Source organism: Paramisgurnus dabryanus, chromosome 15 (genome assembly GCF_030506205.2).
Source record: "Paramisgurnus dabryanus chromosome 15, PD_genome_1.1, whole genome shotgun sequence".
NCBI classification, from domain to species: Eukaryota; Metazoa; Chordata; class Actinopteri; order Cypriniformes; family Cobitidae; genus Paramisgurnus; species Paramisgurnus dabryanus.
Window position 1 is genome coordinate 27,795,323 of NC_133351.1, and position 21,973 is coordinate 27,817,295.

At 40.3% G+C, this 21,973-nt stretch overlaps 1 protein-coding gene across 1 annotated transcript; it reads right to left on the reverse strand.

Moving 5' to 3' along the window:
- Positions 1 to 1,278: 1,278 nt before the first annotated feature.
- Positions 1,279 to 21,528, reverse strand: irs2b (insulin receptor substrate 2b). The gene is made up of 2 exons (XM_065292941.2): positions 16,653 to 21,528; positions 1,279 to 3,555 (listed from the first exon to the last, which is right to left on the reverse strand). Exons 1-2 carry the CDS (start codon positions 19,861 to 19,863, stop codon positions 3,551 to 3,553), a joined length of 3,216 nt encoding a protein of 1,071 aa, XP_065149013.1. The 5' UTR covers positions 19,864 to 21,528; the 3' UTR covers positions 1,279 to 3,550.
- Between the last annotated feature and the right edge of the window lie 445 nt (positions 21,529 to 21,973).

A 21,973-nucleotide genomic window follows, 5' to 3' on the forward strand; every position in this document is an offset into this window, starting at 1 on the left:
CATTCCTGATAGCCTAAATGCAAACTATTCAGAAATATTAAGTAAAGCATTGTTGTATTGTACTATATGGTATTATGCCGATAAGGGCAGCTGGTGATGTCTGTGCTTAAAAATTACATATAGTAAGTACACTTTTTCCAAGTGTAACAACTGCCACCAACAAATGTTAGAGATCCCTTTTGCAATCTTTAAATCTGAAACCTTAGTTAGCAGCACAGATCTGTTGTGACATGACCACAATATTCACAGTAAACCCTCAATCATCAAGCCTAAGCATCCATTTCCCTGTCAACAAAGTGATTCCAATCATCCATTACCTTTTATTATTTAATAAGATCAATTAGTATGCTTAATTGGTCCAAACAAGCTATTTGTAGCAGCCTAAGAGCTGTGATGGATGATGGGATTGTCAACATGTAGAGAAAATCTGTTTCACTCAGCAACTCTCTCTCTCTGTGGTCTCACTTGCGGCTCTTGGGTCCTTCCTGGTCTCAATCGCACACACAAACACACACACATTTGTTTAATCTCCAACAACAAAAAAAATTGTCTGACTCGCCTACTCTAGGCGTGGTTGACAGTTCCCAGTAAATTCACTTACTGATTCTGGTCCTTGCATACTGACGCATACGTTTATGGGAAACCGCTAGCGTTTACATGCGTGGACATGTCATTTGAGAAGATATGAGGCGGTCAGACTGCATGCAATCTGGCTCGGTCATACATAAATCTAATCAGTCAGGACATGCTGACCGTGCATATGAATGACTATTGATTTAGAAAGGCAGCCTACAGTAAACCAGAGGGACGAATCCCAGGCTTATTTGGGTTTTTGCCCCAACCACTTCCAATTTTCTCTTCCCCCTAAACTTAATTACCATTTTAATTAGCAGGGGCTTGAGAATTAATAATCCTTTATCGTATGGCTTAGGGCGCCAAAAATCATAATCCCTTTAGTCGGTTATGTATTCTAGGTCAGTCTGTCTCTCATAAAGCACAGCGGCTATCGTGACCCCCTGTGTATCTTCACAAACACTCTGGCTATTTGTTTAGTCTCTGTTAAATTAACCAAACAGCCACCTTGAGGTTTCAACATCATATCTACTTTATAATACCGAATGAAGCTTAACACGAGTGTGTATATGTGTGTGACATGTCCGGGATGTTTCTCAGATGATAAGCGCTCCTTAAAATAAAATGAAGACATCTGCTGGAGGAACTCATCACGAGTGCTGTCATGTTTAGGTCGTGAAACAGAAGCGAAAACAGACACAGAGGTTCTTAAATAATGTTACTTTTTTATTGCATGTGGCTATTCAGAATCAATACAGTTTCAAAAGCAACGCTAATTACACTAAGTTTAAATTATCACTTCTAAGTAGCATCACAATGCAAAGAATATGAAGTATATACAATGGAAGACACAGGAAAAAACTCAGGCATTGAAATAGGCCTATTTAACCTTTCCATACTGAGAAACAGCATTCGCTTGAGAACACTGCTGAAATTACTGTTAGGATTCAATAGCAAATCATGAAAACGAGGAAAAAACACTTTCCCATTTAAAGTTGGCAGAAAAAATGTGTACAGCAAAAAACGTTTTAAGGTTTTAAATATATTAACACAGTATTTATTATACATTTGGTTCCTTTCTGTAAACTAATCTTTTAAAAAAATGTAAATATTGCATATGCCGTTTGTCAACTTGTACCTATGTAGCAAGATTTACTTGTAATATCAAGTATTATTCTACAAATTCATTTTATTAGTTTTTCTCGTTTTTTATAGCATTATCAAATATCATCAAAGTGGCATTTCTTTTGTACAGTGTACATACTTTTACAAACTTACTGAAGAGTTATAAAAGAAAATCGCCAGGCTAAATTAAGCCTTTGGCGAGTACCTTCATTAGTGCTTTAGTTTGGGGAAAATTCATTCGAACACGTACAGTATATTTATATATATATAAACAAAAAGACATAATATATAATCAGTTGCAATCTCTTTACACGTTATTTACAGATTTCTAGGCAAATGTTTTCCATATACTTAAGTCAAGTCGTGTTGTACTTTGTTTTGAATGTGTTAAACTGTACGACTTTATCATCAGTTTGTTTGTGGATGTTTAAGCGCGTTTTGTCCAAACGTCTCCTTTGCGGAGAACTCCGGAATACTCTACATTCAAAAGTGTCTTGTGTTACAATCTAGGGAGTTTGTAAGTGCAAGACAAAGCATTGGTTCTGACGAGTCTTTCCCTGTCTTGACGGTAGGGAGCAGCAGTATTGGTGTCGACCCATCTGAAACCTATCGCTCTCGTTCGTTGCCCGCTCCTGCCGCTGGTCGATCGGCGGAGCGGTCGCTGAATTGAACACCAAGCCGGCGGGTGCGGGTGTAAGGCGGAGAGAGGCTTTGGGTTGTTAGGGTCAAAGACAGTGGGTTTAAAGTGTGCTAGCGTGCCTAGGCTTGGTGAGGTGGTCCTCGCTCTAACCTGAGGCTCATTCGTGTAGCATGTTGTGGTTTGCGTGTTAATCACGTGTGGCTTCGTTCCGATAACTCCTATACTCTGGAAGCCTGCTTTGCATACAGTATGTGCTGGGCAGCAGATGGCCGCCCATCCGGTCCGTTACCAGCTCAGATAAATATTAATATTATATTAAAATGATTTAAATATCTGTGTAGAATAGAATAATAATATATTATGAGATCTTTGATTGCAGCGGAAGCCAGGTCATTCACCATCTTCTTCCGCTGCACTACAAGACATTCAGTTACCATGGCAAACAGTTAATCTTTGAGACTCTTGTGAGTGAATGCAGGTCCATAATGCATGTCCTCCAGGAAACACTGTTCGTACAGTCAGTAAGGCTTTGGATTGGTGTTTACGAAAACATTCACTTGTAAAAATAAATTAGTTTCTCAATATATATATATATATATATATATTTTTTGTAAGTCATAACCTGGCTCGTTCTGAGGTAGGGTTTTCAAGTGACTGCTTAGTTCGAATTGTTGAGCAAATTTCTGAAATGCCACCTTTGTGCAGTGTTGCAACCACCCCTGCACACACACACAAACACACAACATATATGCACACAATTAAATAAATAAGTGACATGTGCAACACGTATACAATTGTATGTGCGTGTGTGTGTGTGTGTGTGTGTGCAGATCAGATGTTTCTATCCAGGTTTGGTTCACAGGTTTAGAAGGACACTGGCCACTCAACGTCCAGAGCTCTTTCCAAAACCGGTGAAAAAAGTCCATAACACGAATGTTCTGCATCCAAAGGGAAGAGATTGTAGTGAGTTACAGATGAACAGGAAGTCCCGCCTCTCTGTCTTTGAGCAAGCATCGCGACTCGCACCGGGGTCAAGTGTCCGTGTTGCCGTGACGACGGCCGTTCGAATGCATTCGGGGGTCAGAGATCAGCAGAGGGCTGAAGCAGCAGCAACGTGGTCCATCTGTCTATACGAGCGCCTCTCCTCCGCACATCTCTCGCTCTCATTGTGAAAGACGGGGATGGGGTTGAAGGGGGCAGACTGGCTCTTGTTTAGTCTGGAACAGACAAAAGAAAAGAGACAGGGAAAACACATTAATTTCGATGTCCATAAATATCCAGACAGAGAAAAGAAGGACATGCTATTAAAACACAATGTTCCCTAGGACTAGCACGACAATTCGCAAACAGCCATAAATGGGCATTCATGAATGTTGCAGCAGTTTTTTTCGGAAATATTATCGGATTTCTCCGTGCCTGTCTGGAAAATCTCCCCTAGTTACACGGACCGGTGTGTTTTTCCATGACCATCCGTATGTGATTTGTCCTGGAATGAGATGAGGTCTTAAGGGGCATAAAAGGTTACATGCTCTTTCTCTCTCCCTCTCTTTCTCTTGTTCTCGATCTGTCTATCCTCATCTCTTTTACCAAGTAAGGAATGCATGCTCTTTCGGTAAGAGCAACAGACGTGACAGGTGCTCAGAGAGACGCAGGGAAACACTCGCTGGCATTTAGCACTATGCAGCTGACGGAAACAGCGTTCGAGTATGTCATACATCCTTCTCTCTCTCTCTCTCTCTGATATACACACAAACACAGCGCAAAACAGCCTCAGATGGTCATTAATATTCATCCAAAATGTGTTATTTAATAATAAAAACATGTACATTTGAATGGTAAAAGTAAATGTTATATACAATATAGGAGAATGTATTTTAACATATTAAATGTATAGAAATGATTTAAATGCATTTTTAGGCTCTATTTAGAGTCTAGATCGCTATCCTGACATCTAACCCCTCGTGCTTGTTTGTGAGGTTTCATGTGCATGAATGCCTCACACCGGGCGGAAGTCTCTTCTAACACAAACCGCTTGCGGGCCTTTCCTACTCGGCCGTGCACAAGCCCCGCCCCCTATGAGCTCCTCTTGCTTTTCATCCGTCTAGAACAAGAAGTGTTTTCATACAGCGAGACTCGCTCTCACACACTTAACAAACCCTTGATTCACGGCCATCGGCTACACGGCACGCCATAATCGCTCCCATTATCTGGACTGCCCGCACACATTCCAAACACTTCCGCATGTGAGCTCCATATCACAACATCCACTCCGACACACAGTGAGATGGCCGTAACTCCCGTGAATGTCACCAGGGTTGCATTCTCACACAGAGAGCTGGGTAAAGTCAGGGAAGAGGGGGCCGGCGAAAGGTCAAGCGCTTTCACGGTCGTAAAGTGCCTCATCTTTTCCTGTTCTTTGATACCTCCCTTTGTGTTATATTACGAGGTATTACTCTTCCAGTTAAGTGCTGACAGATCTGTTTGCTAACGGCCAACTAGTAAACACGGGGAGAGAGAGAGAGAGAGAGAGAGAGACAGAAAGAGTAGGTGCTTTCCTGTTTTCCTTTCAACTTAACAGACTCTGGGAAAAACATGTTTACACCGCCTTCCCACAGCCAAACTCATAAAAAACACCAACGGCAACAATAAAACCACATATGCAACAATAACATCAATGGCCACACAAGGGCTTACATCATAAACAAAAGTGGTAAGCGTGCCTGAATATGCTTTTAAATTGTATGCAACTTTGTGTAGAGATGCACCGATATAAAAGTTTTCCACCGATACGATAGCCTATTCAGACTGATATCGGCCGATACCGATGGTTTGGTGGTTATATTCACTTGGATTAATAACATTTTGAAGATTCTTTACATTTTCTATACACAGAGCTCCCTTCCTGCTCTCTTTTGACTTGATATATCGGCTGTTTTTAAACTATCGGCCGATAGCCACTTTGTAGGTGTGACAAAAATGCTAATCTCTGCACTAAATGACAGTCCTATGGTTGGATATAGTGTAGATTAAGGGGCAGTATTATCCCCTTCTGACATCACAAGGGGAGACAAATTTCAATTATCTATTTTTTCACATGCTTGCAGAGAATGGTTTACCAAAACTAAGTTACTGGGTTGATCTTTTTCACATTTTATAGGTTGATAGAAACACTGGGGACCCCATTATAGCACTTAAACATAGAAAAAGACAGATTTTCATGATATGTCCCCTAGGGCTGGGTATCGATTCAGATGTTCCAGATTGATTCGATTTCGATTCACAAGCTATCAAATCGATTCGATTACGATTCTCGATTACATTTTGGATTCCGGTTCTCAGGTAGGTTTTTATACTCGATTCTCGATTCAACTCAATGAATATAGATTTAATACAAACACTATATTGATAAAAAGAACAGTGAACAGCAGTTTACAAGTGGGTAATTAATAAAAAGAAATTAAAAGTCTTGCTTGCGAAATCTAAAATGCTTCCATTTCTCCGTTCAATGTTTGCGGAAATAAATACGAAAAAAAAAATCGATTCTGCTCTTTGAGAATCGATTTTAAATCGACCACGTTTTAAAAAACAATTAATCGAAAAATCGCTTTTTTTGCCCAGCCCTAATGTCCCCTTTAAATATTGATTTAACGACAATACCGACAATATTATTAGCCAACATATTGGTGCATCTCAAAAAATGCACTTAAGGCTGTGTAATATGATGAATATATTCAGTCCGCCATGTTATGACAAAATTCTTCAATTGTTCCTATATTAACAATATACGTAACAGGCAAGTTTATTGCATAAATAAATATTTATACTTTTTATCAAACGTTTGCCACAAAAAGTTGCACTGCCTTGTAAAACTAGGTTATAGTCACCATTAATTGGATAATCACATTATATGACCTGACCTCATCTTCAGTGACACAACAACTTCTAAACCAGGACACAGTATTGATTAAAGAGACCTCAAAGAAATATGGGACACTGACTTTTGTACCCAGCCACAAGTGTGACATGTCGGGTGGTCTGCTTTCGTAAGGCGTATTAATAGACTCAAAACAGAGAGAGAGAGAGAGAGATCTCTTTCTTTTTCTCGCTGGTTCTCACATTTACACTGATGCCATGGAGCCGGAATCATGTGAGTGTGGAGGTCAGAGAGGCAGCTTGAATTTCACAGAGCTAATTATGCAAGAGGAAGCCTGGCAATTCCATGGATGTCCCATTCCGATCCGGATGAGGAGAATAAAACAACTCAGATGAGCACCGGAGGATAAAGACCAATGAGGTCATGGGACAATCACTCAAAGAGAGGAAGAGAGAGAGATGAATGAGCTTTGAATAAAAAGAACTATCCCTTAGTATTCTCCTCCATACTGCCAGTGTGCTCATTTGCACTGCTAATAAATATTGTTTAGTAAAACAAACCAATAATAATAATAATTCCTATATTTGCATAGTCAAGCAAAACATATCACTTATGAAACACATTTTCTATCACTGATAATCGTGACAAATCAGCACTGTTATGTATTTAAAGTAACTAATCTGGACCCTTCTGGAACCCACTGTTCCACCAAAAGTTAACAGCCCGTGAACCCGCTGCCCTTCTCCAAATATCCACACACTTGTCCTGAGAGTCATTTTTTATTTATTTCACACAGGTTAAATTTAGCCCCCGGGAAAATCTTGCGTTCTCACACGCATGAAACCTGCAACTGTTCTCACACACAAATGCTTACGCACAAGCTACTATATATTAACAGTAGACAGAAAAACAGCTGATAAAGCTGAGTTGTAAACATGTGCTAGGGTTACTCATTAATTTGCCAATGCCTGGTTTACAAATCATAAGGATGGGTATAAGTTTTCTAACAGAGGTTGACCAGTTTTGGTCATCTGTTTCCATGACCTCATTTCTCTTCCTTTAAGTTGGTATTTTTTGCTTTTTACTGTCATTGGCTGCAAATGAAAAGCGACACATTGTGGTGGCACCAATGGGAGTGCAGACAGTGATCTCATGGCATCTGATTTCTATCTCGGATCAAATAGGAATGCCCACTTGTTACCAACAATACAATAACAAACACTGTTTGTTAGATTCAATATTTATAGCCATGTACACACACTACAGCTAACCATGCCTGCCACTCCTATTTTGAGCGGATAATCTTGTACAATAAATACACAAAGTTTGAATGACTCGCTTCACCCAGTTTACTAACACACTCAACATGTCAGAGCATGGTCTAAAAATGCCCAACGTTAATCCATTAAAAAAACTAAATAATACCAAAGCTGAATCTTTAAAAGACCAAAAGCTAACAGTTAGATTCACATTAGGACAGATGTATGGATGTATGTATGGCCCTTGGCTCAGTATCAAATCATAAACCTTAACTTGACAGTTGTGACAGCGACTGACAATCCGGAAAAGTCAACATCATTACCGACACATGTGGCAGAGCTTTGGGCGTAAGCTTATGTAGTATGCATATTGAAATGATTTTCATGTGTAAATGTCACAGTATTATTTCATAACACTACATTCAACAAAACCAACTAAGCTCAGCAACCACATGGAAATAAATGGTGACACTCAGCGAATAAGGATCTTCAAGTGTGCCCGTAAGTTCAGCAGATCCCAGTTCGCTAACAAACCCCAAAAGCAGCTTCAAAGCTAATGGAAGCCAATACTAAAGCCCAAGGAGCCATTTAAATTCATTTCATGACAGTAGAGCATCACAACACATCCTCTTGGCCCTCCCATACATACACACACACAGAAAGAGATTGAGATCGCTTAGCCCAGCAGGAGAGAAAGAGAGCATTCATTCAGAATCATGTCACATGGCATGCAATTATTCCCACACACGGCACGTGCTTCTATGCAAATCTGACATGATATTTTCATAGACCAGCCACATCCTATTTTTCTTTACCACGTGCTGAACACACACACATGTATACAATATCTTAAATGAAGAGTGAGAATGAACTATATTTGTGCGGCTATGTAAGTCTCAGGTGTTGTACAGCTTTGACCTTTACATCAAGGACAGAAAGACAGAGAGCTTTCTATATCTTGCACATACAGTTTGTTTTTAAGAAGCACATGATCAAGGTAAAAACAAATATTTCTCCTCAGAAAATTTATATAGATATGCATTACAAAATACAATAGACATTTTAGAGACATGCATTGTGAAACTTAAGCACAATTGTCCACCAAAGTCTTATTACTGTAATGCTTATCTGTAATTTCTTTGAATAGTGATTCTTATTAGACCCCTTCAATTTAGGTCCACATATGTACTTTTGTGGTACCAATATTTTTATTTAAAGTACCTTTGAGGTACTACTATGCACCCTTTAGGTACAAAAATAAACTTTTTTTAAAGGGTAACACTCTAGTGACAGCTTTTGTATCTTTATTTCTGACAGTGTACTAAAATAATGAAAATGACTCTTCGGTGTTAGAGGGTCAGTGACAAAAAACGGTTTGGCAAGATGAGAAATTAAAAAAATGTTTTTAAAAACTTGTTTTAAAAGCACGCATCAGGTTTATTACAATGCACATAGTGTATTTATATTAATTTTATGCAATAAAACATTACATTTGCACTATTTGTATGAAATTAAGGATAAATGGACCTGAAAATGTCAAATGGTGTAACCGCCAATTGCGCCAAAGAATGAGAAATATTACAATTTTATCTGATAAAATATATACTTTTAAAATATAATTTTATTTTGTTATTTCTAAATGTAAATTTGAATGTGTTTTTGTAATATTTGTCCTGAGCAGTGTTGGGGAAGTTACTTTAAAAAAGTAGTGTTTGCTCGTTACTCGTTACTTTTTAAAAAAGTAATCCATTACTTTACTTAGTTACCGCCTTTGGAAAGTAACTTTTTACGTTACTCGTTACTTTTACGTTACTTTTATGTTGCCTGTATTTTGAAAATATCTTGGAAACACACACAAACACACGAACACATACACACAATACCCTGTTACTCAGGCATTTGATCTTGACATTGTTAAAATCTTGTCTTTTTTTACATGTTTTAACACTGTACATTTAACTTAAAATATTTAATTGTGTACAAGAAAACAGCTCTTATTAATGAATTATTAGTAGGATGTTGTAGTGTCTCGGGAGATTGTGCTCATTGTTAAATAGCTTTGTAGCTATACTGCACTAGAGCGGCAGTTTAAAATATAAACCCAGAATTCAGCGAACGTCAAGAACAAGAAAAAAACAATAAGGCCAAGACGCGGGATTTAAATTACGTTACACGGACCATGTATAAATTTCAATGTTTCTGGACAGAAATAACAACTTTGTCTGATATTAATAAGCTGCACATTGGAGTGCTGGCTGCTCCCCGCGGTGCTGAAGACGCGTGATGGCACATATACACAGATATCTACGTGCAATCTATTGGAAAGTGGAGGAGTCATTAGTTGGGTTAGTAAAATAACGAAATTACAGCTTTTGTAAAGAGATATATTTTTTTTAAGTTTAAAAGTGCAGAACTCTTCTCAAGGGGAAGAAAGCTATACTTTTCCCCTTACGTGCAACCTATCGGAAAGCCCAGATGAGTTAGTTGGGTTAATAAAATAATTAAATTATAGATTTAAGTGAAAAAAAGGGTTTGTAAATAAAGTAAAGTGGAAGTAATAAAGTAAAATAACGAATAATAATTATATAATAACGAATAATAGTTTCCAATAGGTTGCACGTAAATATCTGTGCTGCCCTCCGTCCGAGCGCGTCTTCAGCACCGCAGCCAGCACTCCAATGCGCAGCTTATTAATACCAAACAAAGTGAACAAGTTGGTATTTCTGTGCAGAAACATTGAAATTTAAACATGGTCTGTGTAACATTATGTAAATTCCGCGTCTCTGTCTGATTGTTGTTTCAGTTTTCTTGTTCTTGACGTTCGCTGAATTCTGGGTTTATATTTTAAACTGCCGCTTCAGTGCAGTATAGCCACAGAGCTATTTAACAAGCACGATCTTCCGAGATACTATGCTAAGATACAATTAATACAAAATGAAATTCACTTCAAACGGAGTGGGTAGACATGATTTTGACCACTTTATTAAGTTTGTTTTCGTAGAAACCTTTCTCTAAAGTGAATTTCGTTTTTTATTAATTGTATCTCAATTTCAATCAATGTTTTATCAACCAATTGCTTGAATTTAATAAATAAGAAATAAATAAAAGAAAACGATTTAGTTTTATATTTATGTTTAAAAAAAATATTTCATTTAAACATAAATATGAAGCTGAATCGTTTTCTTTAATTTATTTCTTATTTATTAAAATCAGTCAGCTGCTTCTTGCTTGCCATGATTTCTTTGCAGACTGATACGAGCCTCTGTCATGTGTGTGGACCTTGTGACTATTGCGCAAACGCGCAGATGGCAGTGTCGCTGTCAGATCTAACCAAAAGTAACGTTGCGCTGAATTGGAAAATGAACTACGTTACTTTACCAAATTTTCAGTAGTAACGCGTTACACTACTTTTTTCTCAAAAAAGTAGTTACGTTACACACAACACTGGTCCTGAGATATGCTGAAAACAGCTCTGTTTTCTAAATAATCTTTGACAAATGAGGTAAAAATGTATGTAAAAAAATCACATTACACTAAACTATTACATTTTATTCCAAATTTTTTTATGAATATATTTACATTTTCATTTAAAAAAATACTAAATACACCAATTGACACAGACTGGTTACACCACATTGACATTTTTGCAATTATCCCCCAAATATTCTTTCAAAATGAAAAAAAAAAAAAGAAATTTTAGACTTGGTCCTCAAAAAAGAGAATGTATGCAAGTAATCTGCAATTTTTTGAATTTTTTTTTAAAATTTGAACCCTTTTACATTAAATTGAACCATATGGACACAAAATAATTAACGTCACGTCATTGACCCATTATAGTAACATGGATTTGCTTACTTGACTTGAACTTAGTTCACAAAGATGACTTTACATCACATCGACTTCACATAAAGTACTGTAAGTAAAATATTTTTTGTAATTTCTTATTTATTTGAAAGAGAAATTTGACTTGGACATGTTTCATGTGATTCACCCATGTGTGTATGTGTATGCCACTTGCTTGGATGCTAAATAAAGCTGCTCAACAATGTCTAATCTGTGGCAATGTGTAATCCGCCTTATCTGTGCTGCTAAAAGTGGGGAACGGCGAGAGCTTTCAGCAGAACATCTTGGACTAGTTTAACACTATCAAATCTGCAACAATAGCAGGTAGTTACAAAGTCAACAACAACAAGACCAAGAGGTGAAGGAGGACAGGAAGAGAGGGGTGGAGAGAGAGAGAGAGAGAGAGAGAGAGAGAGAGAGAGAGAGAGAGAGAGAGAGAGAGAGAGAGAGAGAGAGAGGCAGAGTCAGTGTGATGATTGGTGACTGCCATAGATGAAGGCAGGATGAAGGTAATCTCTCAAATATGAAAATAATTATAGAGAGGAAATATTTGTGGAAGACTTATGAAGGAAGAAAGACAGACATGAGTTGAACGATGATAGACTGGGATACAAGAACCAGGGATAAGGTGTGCTTTTTGTGGTGTTTTCTAGAAATAAAGGCCACAGTACAAAAGACAAATTGATGGACACTTCCTCTTTTTCAATGTTGTACTTTTCAATTAAACCAAGTCTATCAAATCGAAAAGGGGCGGGACTATGTGTGACAAAAGAGAAATCACACATTTAATTCAAGCTTGTACTAACTGACTGTATCTCTCTATATCGGTCTCTGTGCCTATCTGTCTGTCTCTGTGCTGTGCAGGGTAGCAGATGGTCAGTAATCATTAGTGTATTGTCAGGGCTTCTGATGGGCCCGATAACCACTGTGCACTGCTCAGAATGGCAGGTGCACGACCCCGGCCCCCGCCATCTGCCGGTCCGGCCCCTCACACTAATACACACACAAATCTTAAGGGGGAAGGCTTCTCTAGGAGCCCAACACTGACAGGCACAGATCCTGGAATGAGATCTCAGGATGTCCTAATTGTAAATTTTTAATAAGACACTGTTTACTCTCTTCTGCAGTCGTATACGAAAGGAAAGAGGGATAATAGGAAAATGAAATTCATTTGAAGACATATCAGATGGCATAGAAGTCAAATATTGTGCTGATCTCTACAGCCCTCTATATCCAAGGCCGGGCCATAGGTGACCAATCTGACTTACAACACATTGCCGGTGTTCGTGTGTGCGTTCGATGACTCGGTGAGGACGTACACGTGAAAATACAGAAATAAACACGATAAAGCGTGACAAAAAGCAATAAAACCATAAACATGATTAAGCTCTATCATAAAAATGCTAAATCCTCCTTGCACAGGATTGCTGAGTTATGTATATTTTCAAATGAATAAAAGTGTCTGCTTAATGTTTTTCTGCTGCTTTTCAACCAAAAAGTGATTCCCATTCACAAACTTTTGCAAATTTGCATGTAAGAGTGAAGGGTGGAGGGAACGACTGGAATGTGGCGCTTCAGGCCAGACGCCGGTGTAGTAAACAGACCTATCCATACTCTCATCTCTGCCCTGCTGATCGGCCCCCTTACATGGGCAAGTTCCTATCAGGCCGTTCGACACAAAATAAGAGCTCTGTGTTCCGTCTCTCTTTTGTTTTTCTGGAATGTTGGTTGTGACCAATCATGAGGCTGGATGGCTGATCGCTAGTGGGTGCATGTGGATGTTTGTGTGAGTTTTTTTTTTTGTGTGTGTGGTCTCCTCCCACTGTTCTAGAGCTTCCATTGCCTGCAGCTATGTCTTTTTGCTCTGTCCACTTTGCGGAGGTAAACAGAGGAAGGCAAAACACCTGCTCTCCTCGAGATTGGCTTCACATACAAACACTATAATACGCACCCCACAGATCATAATTGAGCCTTCTGTGGTGTGTGTTGTTTCGAGAGGCTTCTGTTTCGTGTCTCTTTCACAAAGTGTCATTTACCAGACTTGCTCTGTCCTTCAAATGCAAATGCCTTTTCTTTGATTCAATCCTTCATGTTGACATTTAGTCCTTACGTTAAGAGTTTAACTAAAGTAGGGTACTCCATAAATTCACACTCACAAACTAATTCTCAACTTTCCTATAGCTCAACTATGCACTGCACCTGCAATAGCGAAGTCAAGGGTTGGATTTCAAGACTATGTATGAATTGCTTCAGATAGAAATTTTGTGCTAAATGCATAAACATACATGTAAACAGCACCTCATATCTTCCTACTCATTTTTTAGCATAAATTCCATTCGTGTGCAGATCTGTGTCTCCTACTTGTTTATCTCTTAGCCACAAAAACAACTCTGTTTTTCATGCTGCTGAAAAACAAGGAGTGCACAGTTCCCTTAACAGAAACCTGGCAGGTTGGAAAAACAAGCCAGCTTCACCTCCTCAAACAACCTTTGCACATGTTCTGCATTCCAGCTATGAAACCATCTACCTGACAACTGATAAACAACTGATTTGCTTGTTTATCAAAGCTACTGTTAAGCTACCGCCTTGTGACACGTTGCAATTGTGTCACGTTTTCAGTGTGTATTTGCAAATATTAGGTTCGTTTCCTCTTTTACTGGATTCAATATTGACATACAATCTTTTTAGCACACATTAACATCCTTTCATAACAGCCACACCTCTTACTCTACAGTCAACATACAAACATGATCATTTTAACATACAATAAGGCCCAGTATGGACAAATCAACCCTTAGGGCCTGTTCACACTATATTTTTTTAATCATTCAGAATTTAGAAAGAATAGAGGCAGCCATGCCAGAACTATAACTATAATTATAAAGATTATATCATCAAATTACTTTCAGAACTATTTTTTGATGATCGAGCAGTAAATCGGAATCCATTCGAAGTTAAAGGTTCACTGTGTAAATTTCTAGCGCCATCTAGCGGTGAGTAAATTGCAACCAAGGGGCATCCTTCCGCTCTCTCCAACATGGAAGTGACTTAAACTGTAATTCATCAACGGGCCACTAGAGGCTGACTCCAAAAGCTTGTCAAACCCCATGGAAACCCATGTTGAAATGCCCAACTTTAAAATAATCTTTACTAGGGCTGTGACAATAAATTGCTTGTCCCATTAAAAAGACCTGTCTTAAATGGATTCTGAATCAAAATGCTGTGATTCTTTCATGCGAGCTTGTGCGTGTACTAGGGCTGTGTATCGCCAACAATTCCCTGATACAATACGTATCCCGATACAAGGGTCCCTATACGATGCGCATCACGATACAAGACTATTTTGAATTACATTTTTGTTCAGAATTTAGTAACATTATTATTATTATTATTATTATTATTATTTGTTTATTGTACATTGAATAAGAAGTGTTGTAACAGTTGTGTTTTTGCCATTCATTTATTAGCTATTAGAAATATTTAAAATCCCAGAGTTAGTACTTCTGTTTTTTTAAAAGCAGTTTTACAAAGATGGTGCCTTACTCTTGTCTCTCATTATTCTACATCTATGAATATATCTATAAACATGCAGTCAGACTTAATACTATTTAATAGAAATCAGATTATTAATGTGACAGTTATAGTTTGAAGTAGCTCTGTATCTCTTCTCTAGACATACACTTTTCACATGCAAATCTTTGTCGTGTTTCTTCTCAAATGTGTTAGTACTGTTTTATAAGAGCATGGCTAATAAAGCCCTTTGCAGTAGTATAGGCTAAGATATCTGCGCTTTCATACTGAACTTATTGACTTTAATGCGCGTGAGAGAGAGAGAGAGAGAGAGCGCGAGTACGCGGCTCACTATGCAGACACGTGCGCCAGCGAGACAGACGCGCAAAGTGAAAGTATAGTCCGCCACCTTTAACTCTACGCACTCCACGGGACACATTCGTCCTTTCCATATGGATCACGGATCAACAGCAATTCGTCACGTTACTTTCAAAAGTACATCCGAATCGATACGGAAGGTGCTGTATCGATGCGCGCATCGTCAGGCGTCCATGACGATGTATCGTCGTATCGATATTTTGAACACAGCACTAGCGTGTACTAGAGCGTTTTGGTGAGTAAAAATTTCCTTATCGATCTAAAATCATTACGAGTCTGAGTCGTTTATAACGGGCTTTTAAAAAACTAAATTCGTTAAACTAAATCATTCAAAATATTCTTTATTATCAAGAAAATATCCGAAACAATTTTGAGAACGGCGATATAAATATTCTTAAATAGACATTTCCAGGAATAGTGTTTGTAATGCTACTACTATAGTTACGTAAATTATATTGCATTTCTGTCAAGTGATCCTTCTAAAAGTTACACAATGCACCTTTAAAGCGATCCGACATTCAAAATGTGAATTTCAGCGTGCAAGCTTAGAACATACATAATATTGGTCTAGAGATGCTAATATACTTAAAGTCAAAGGTCTACATTTGGTTTAAAGGTTGGGAGGGGGAGGGTTGACGTGTCAAATGTACATATGCTTTCATTAATCATTTTAGAAATATTGGGGAGGTTGCAACTGCTAGTTTTGATTATTTGGGGGTAACTTCCCCCATCCCCAAGAAATTACAACCCAGACAGCCTTTAGGCATAGCTGCACTGTTTTCATCCCAAACGATCCTGCAGGCACGGATGAAGTGATCAACCTCTAAAAATAAATTCTGCGCCACAGTTTTTAAAAAGGCTTTTACATCATTCTGACACACCAACTTGCTCAATTAACTCTTACACATAAGTGGGAAATCAATCGTATGGAACATTAATCTGGTACGCAGTTGTTATTTTAGTGTCAAAATAAATAAATAAACCGCATGTTGTACAGAGCTGAGTCATTCTCAGATCCTTTTACATCACTGACGTTAAAAGAGCTGCAGCAAGCATTAGTCGGAAGGCAATATAGTGTAAATATGAATTATAAAAGCAAATATGCCATTTAAACTTTTACGTGCAGCAAGCAAAAAGCATAACCATGATATTTTGTCATAATGCGATAATGTATAATATTAGACGCAACATAGTCATTTTAAAATACAAAAATACATAACAAAGCCTACGCAATCAGATATTTCACTGATTTATTATCTACAACACAGTAAAAGTATTTTAAAATAAGATAAGTTTAGAAGTTTAACTGCAAATGCATTAATGATCTGTCATTAGGAAAATATAACTGCAATAACAAATCAGCCATTACAGCTTTCACATTAAAATAAGCATGCACAATTCAGGAAAATGCCATTACTGGGTGTTACATAAATCTGCGTTCAAAGCTTACCTTGTACTGTTGTTGCCGTTTCCTTGAACCCAAGACTGGCATATGGACTGACATGTATTCCATTGATGCCCTCTTTACAGCAGCTGGCAGCTTTGAACCTCACAAGAGAATCACAGCTGGCAAGTCCCCCATCCATCAAGTTTAAGGCAATGTAGTTTAGTCCGTTCTGAAAGCCAGCCGATGTCTCTCTGCACATTGGACTGTTGTACTCTTCATCTGATCCTTCACTGTTCTTCACAGAGACAGACACGTTCTCCACAGAGGCCGAACCATGCCGCCTGGTATCGTGAACAAAGGAGGGAAAAACTGGTGTAACTGTGGTGGTAGAGGCAAATGTTTCTGAACTGTGTCGTCGGCGTCCCTGGGGGTCCGCACGAATCACCTTTGCGCCCCGGTCAGGATTCACCAAATCCAAAGTGGTATGGCACAGCAGAAATGCATCAACGGTGGACACTCCCACACTCTCATCCATAGCCAGCCTCTGCATGCAGGAGGATGGGCTGGTGGTTTGCCCACCTTCTGAGGGCTGAGAGACAGGCTGTGGAGGCGAAGCAGGCACGCTGAACGTCATCTCTGTGTAATCGTCTTTAGCTTTGCCAACTGGGCCCACTGGTGCCACCTGTGCTGTAAGGTGGTACCTGTCTTCCTCGGAGTGGGCAGGGCAGGACATCCGTACTGGAAGGGCCTCAAAAGTGTCAGATGGGGCCGCATCTCCAGTTTTGAGTGACTGTGAGTTTACATCTATGTTCATGTAATCCGACAGGGGGGACTGCCTCTGACCGCTGGAGGATCCTAGCGATGAGGCTGGGCTTTCTGAGGAGGCAGTGGAGGGCGGGGAGCTGCTTTCAACAATATGTCCAAAGTCTATGTTAATGTACTCACCAGGGCTTTTTGGCTCAGTGGGGAGGGGATGCTCGTTCATGCTGGGTAATGTCCGAAGTGTGTCCAGAGAGAGGCGGGTGGGCCGGTTAATTCTATGCCTGTGAATAAGGTTCTCTGTCCGGTTTTGTCTTAGAGGGGATAGGACAGGGGGTGATGCTGTGGTTCCTGTCTCTTCTATTATCCTGTTACTTTGAGGGTTCATGACGACATACTGGTCGTCTTCTGTATCCTTTTTCATCTGCTGGGGCTTGTGACAGCGTGGCAAAGAGTTAAATGAGTGAAGCTGTCTCAGGCATGGAGACTGCTCCACACCCACGGGGCTAAGATAGTAGTCGGGTGGTGTGACAGACCCACAATCTACAGGAGACATGTTGAGGTACTCGCCGTTTGTCAATTTTCCATCAGAGCTATCAACAGAGAACTTTGAGCCACACAACATCCTCATGTAGCCGCTGTCTTCCAGAGAACAGCTGCTGGGGGAATTGGTTCTGTAGCCATTAGCTATAGTGAGGGGGTGTGTCCTAGGGTTTATTATCTGCTTTGGAGCGGAAACGCACATAGGGCTCATAGGCATGTAGTTGTCAGCCTTTCCCCCTTGTGGAGCCACACCTGGTGTCATTGGCATGTAGCCATCGTCGCCCAGATTACTGCTCGAACTTATCAATAACGATCCGATTTGAATGTCACCATAATCCTCAGGGTACGTGACCTTTGGGGATGCAGTGTGCGAGCTGCGCCCTGAATGGCCTCCAGTTGTGTAAGTGGCTTTCATAAGTGTGTACTCATCCAATGAAGCTGATGAAACTTGTGGCGGCACCCTCTTCTGGTAGGGCATGGTGAGAGAGTGTGTCCTTTTCCTGTAGGCTTTCTCTAGATCTCCAATTCTCTCCTCTGCCCCTGTTCGGGCACCTCGCCTCCCGCAGCAGTTCGGCCTCTCCATGATCATGTATCCATGGAGGTCACTGCCCTCTTGTGAGGGGGGTGTGCTAGCGAGGGACTCCGGTGTGTTGCATCGGTTTGCTATAGAAAGGTGCCGTACATCTCCCGGGCTGGAGCCACATTCATCACAAGAAATGAAACCGGCATCTATGGGTGAGCCCGAAATGGATGCGGTGCAGCTGGAGGGGCGAGGGGTGCTTTCGATATTACAACCCAGGCTGGCAGGGCTGACAGCTGAGGGAGGGGAGCGAGACACGGGCATGCACATGGATTTACTGTGCTGCAGGGATGAGGTCTCAAATGTTCTGCATGGGCGAGCTGTCACCGTGTTGGAGCGGCTTAAATGCGTCCTGTTGGCACCCATACTGACCGGGCTGCCAGTCACTGACATGGGCCGCGTCATGGTTCCATCGCCCTCGCTTGCAGTGCGTATTCTGCAGGACGTCAGTTTCGTCACGGGAGACGTCGCTGCCACGCTGTCGGTGCGCGATCGCCGTTGTAGCCCAGTCTGACTCGGTGGAAGATTGTTAAAGTGCCGCCTGGTGGGCACGGAGATGGGGTTGGTACCAGAGGACTGGCTTTTGCTGCGCGGGCGGAACTCTGACATCTCCTTCATCGCTTTCATCGCCTCCAAAATGGTCTCGTGAATGTTTTGCGCCACCACGGAGTCATCCGCCTGCATCCACAGCTCACCGGGTCCTATCGACGCGGACCGGCCCACCTCGATGAAGAAAAAGCTGTCAGAGTGTCCGCATCGCCGTATGTTCATCAGCTGTAAAATAACTGACGCCACCTCCGTGTTAAGTTTCACGAAGCTGATGGTGCGGCTGGATAAACACAGGCGATAGACGCCCGTTAGATTCCTGCTCTGTCCGAGTCCTTTAGATTTTAAATTAACTTGCCAAACCTCCTTGTAAGTGGCGGAAACCGGCGTTATTACGCCGTAATTCGCCTCATCAAACCCAACGAGAGACGATGCCGAATTGGACGCGGAGCCGTCGCTCACTTTCCCCTCGTTCATTAAATCCGTTAAAACGGCGTACCAGTCCTCCTGTTCCTGCTCGTTTTCGGCAGCCACGGCAAAATACTCGTCCTTAGTGTAAAGGGCGATCAGGTGCTTGTGTTTGGCATCGGCTCTCTTGTTGATGTTCAGGCAGGAGTCCAAAGGTATAACCCGTTTAGCAGCCGACTTGTTTTTCCATTTCTTTTCGCTTTCGTAGTACTCCAGCCGGGCAGGAGAGCCCTCGCTCGACTCCCTCAGCACGAAAAAGCGCTTGTGTCCGTGCTTCTGTTTCCTCAGATATCCGCATTTCTTTACGCGATTGTTATTCTTCACGATCATGTTTGAAATCAGCTGTCCTTCCGTCGGCGGCGGACTCGCCATTCTCATAAGCTATAAAGAAAAACTCTCACTTTTCCTCAACTTGTGCAGTCAGTCTGTTAGTCTCCTCTGAAGCGCAATGAAAATCCTGTCAGACTCTTTTCTGTACCCGGCGCGGGCTGCGCGTTCGCTGTGAGGAGCAGTTTAACAGTAAATAACACATATCGCTAAGTGACTGGAGTGAAGAGGAAAAACAACATGTGACGTCCTACACATCCAGCTTTGGTTACAAAAAATAGAAAGAAAATACGCACGCACACACACACAGAGAAAATGGGCGGCGCAACCTTTGGGGGGAGGCGTAAACTCGATTCCTCCCATTTTGAAGAGCTCATTCGGCTCATTGGTGGAAGCCCCTGATTGACAGCAGTGAGCACAAATCAAATGCCACTCTCCACTCTTGCTGAAACGACCCAAGGTGTCGGAGAATTGTCAGAGGATCATAACGCACTGAGCTTTCGGGCTGGAAACAGCATGACTTTTACGTTTTTAAATGTTATTCGAATGAGAAAAGGCAAGGGCGAAAAGTTTATGGTAGGTGTCACTGGTTTAAATAGCCGTGGGTCGTTTTAGAAAGCAACTGGGCTGGTTAAAAATACAAGTAATATTGCCTTGTCGCAAGTTTCTCCTATGCGTTTTTATGTTCGCTATCGTTACGGCTGAGAAATATGGTGGAAAGATCAAAATGCTATACTGTCAGTTCCAACATTGTTCTGTTTTACATGATACATATGGCGTTTGCATTGTAGTTACGAAAACATATGATGTTTTTAAGGTCATGTGGAGTTAAGATCTGCAATCACATGCTTGTTTTTTCAGTTAGTTGGACGTGCGTTTGTAAAAATAACATGAAAGGTTGCTTCATTATTTTGTAAGCGATCAACCCAGTCAGAATATCCACGCGCCATCTCAGTTTACTGGTCTGACGCATTACACATTTCATATGCAGCGTAGGTCGCCTTATATGTTCCTGTATTCGTTTAATACACCAGGACTTCATGTATTCGTGACACAGTACATTTACGTATTTGGTTCAAGCAAATGTATTTAACGGAGTCTATAAACAACCTAAAGTTGGAGCATCTTGTGTTATGTAATGCAACCGGTGCTGTATAGATACACAGCCTTAATTTGTCTGGTGTTACGCGACTGCCTCTAGCGTTCCCTAGTATATTTGCGTCTATTTTGCTTGTGTTTACTTTTCACTATACAGACTTTTTACGGCCATTGCATTTTCCGTACAATACGCAGTCATACTGCAAGCGACGTGACAAACTAAAATCATTATAAACGAAGCTGTCTTGTGCAAACTCTGGACAAAATCATTACGCTTAATTTTGATTATAATATATCATTGTTGCTTGTCGGTGTCAGTGTAGACAGGGTGGACCACAATAGACCTCAATCCGTAAATAAGGCATTTAAACCTAGGTCTGTGCTTAAAACTGTGTCAGTATACATGCATGTGGAAATAGTAAAGCAACTGCATTGGTTTATGTGGGCATCAGCGATGACGCTTCTGCGCAGCTCTGCTGAGGATTGAATACGTCAGTGACTGCCTAAGTACGTAGATGAACTGAAATGTGCTGTATGTCTGTGTGTTACCCAATAAGTACAAGTACACCTCCCGGGAAAACATGTATTTTTCAACTGAGAACAAACAATGATAGATATTAAATAAAGACTTTACAAACAACAAACAATGATAGATATTAAATAAAGACTTTACAATTATTTTATACTATTTTGATTTTGCCAGCACAGCATAAAAACATTTAATCCGGTCTGTTTGAGAATTGAGAAATGCTTCTATAAATGCATTGTTGCCTAGGTTACAAATGAATTAAACCCTTTTTTCTACATAATCATGTTATGATAAGTATCATGTGTAGGTTATGTTATATTGTATTTATGTAATATTTAAAACTTAAATGATCATTAAAGCAAATCATAAGTCACAGCATGTGTGTGTATCTCTTATCTATTGTCCCACAATTAATTATGGATGGTATGGTCATGAAAATGTCCTACAAGGATTAAATCCTTGTTCAGGGTAAATAGAGTTTTTGCTGGCTCAGCCGTCTAGATTGGCCCTTTATTCTGCAAGGTCAATTATATA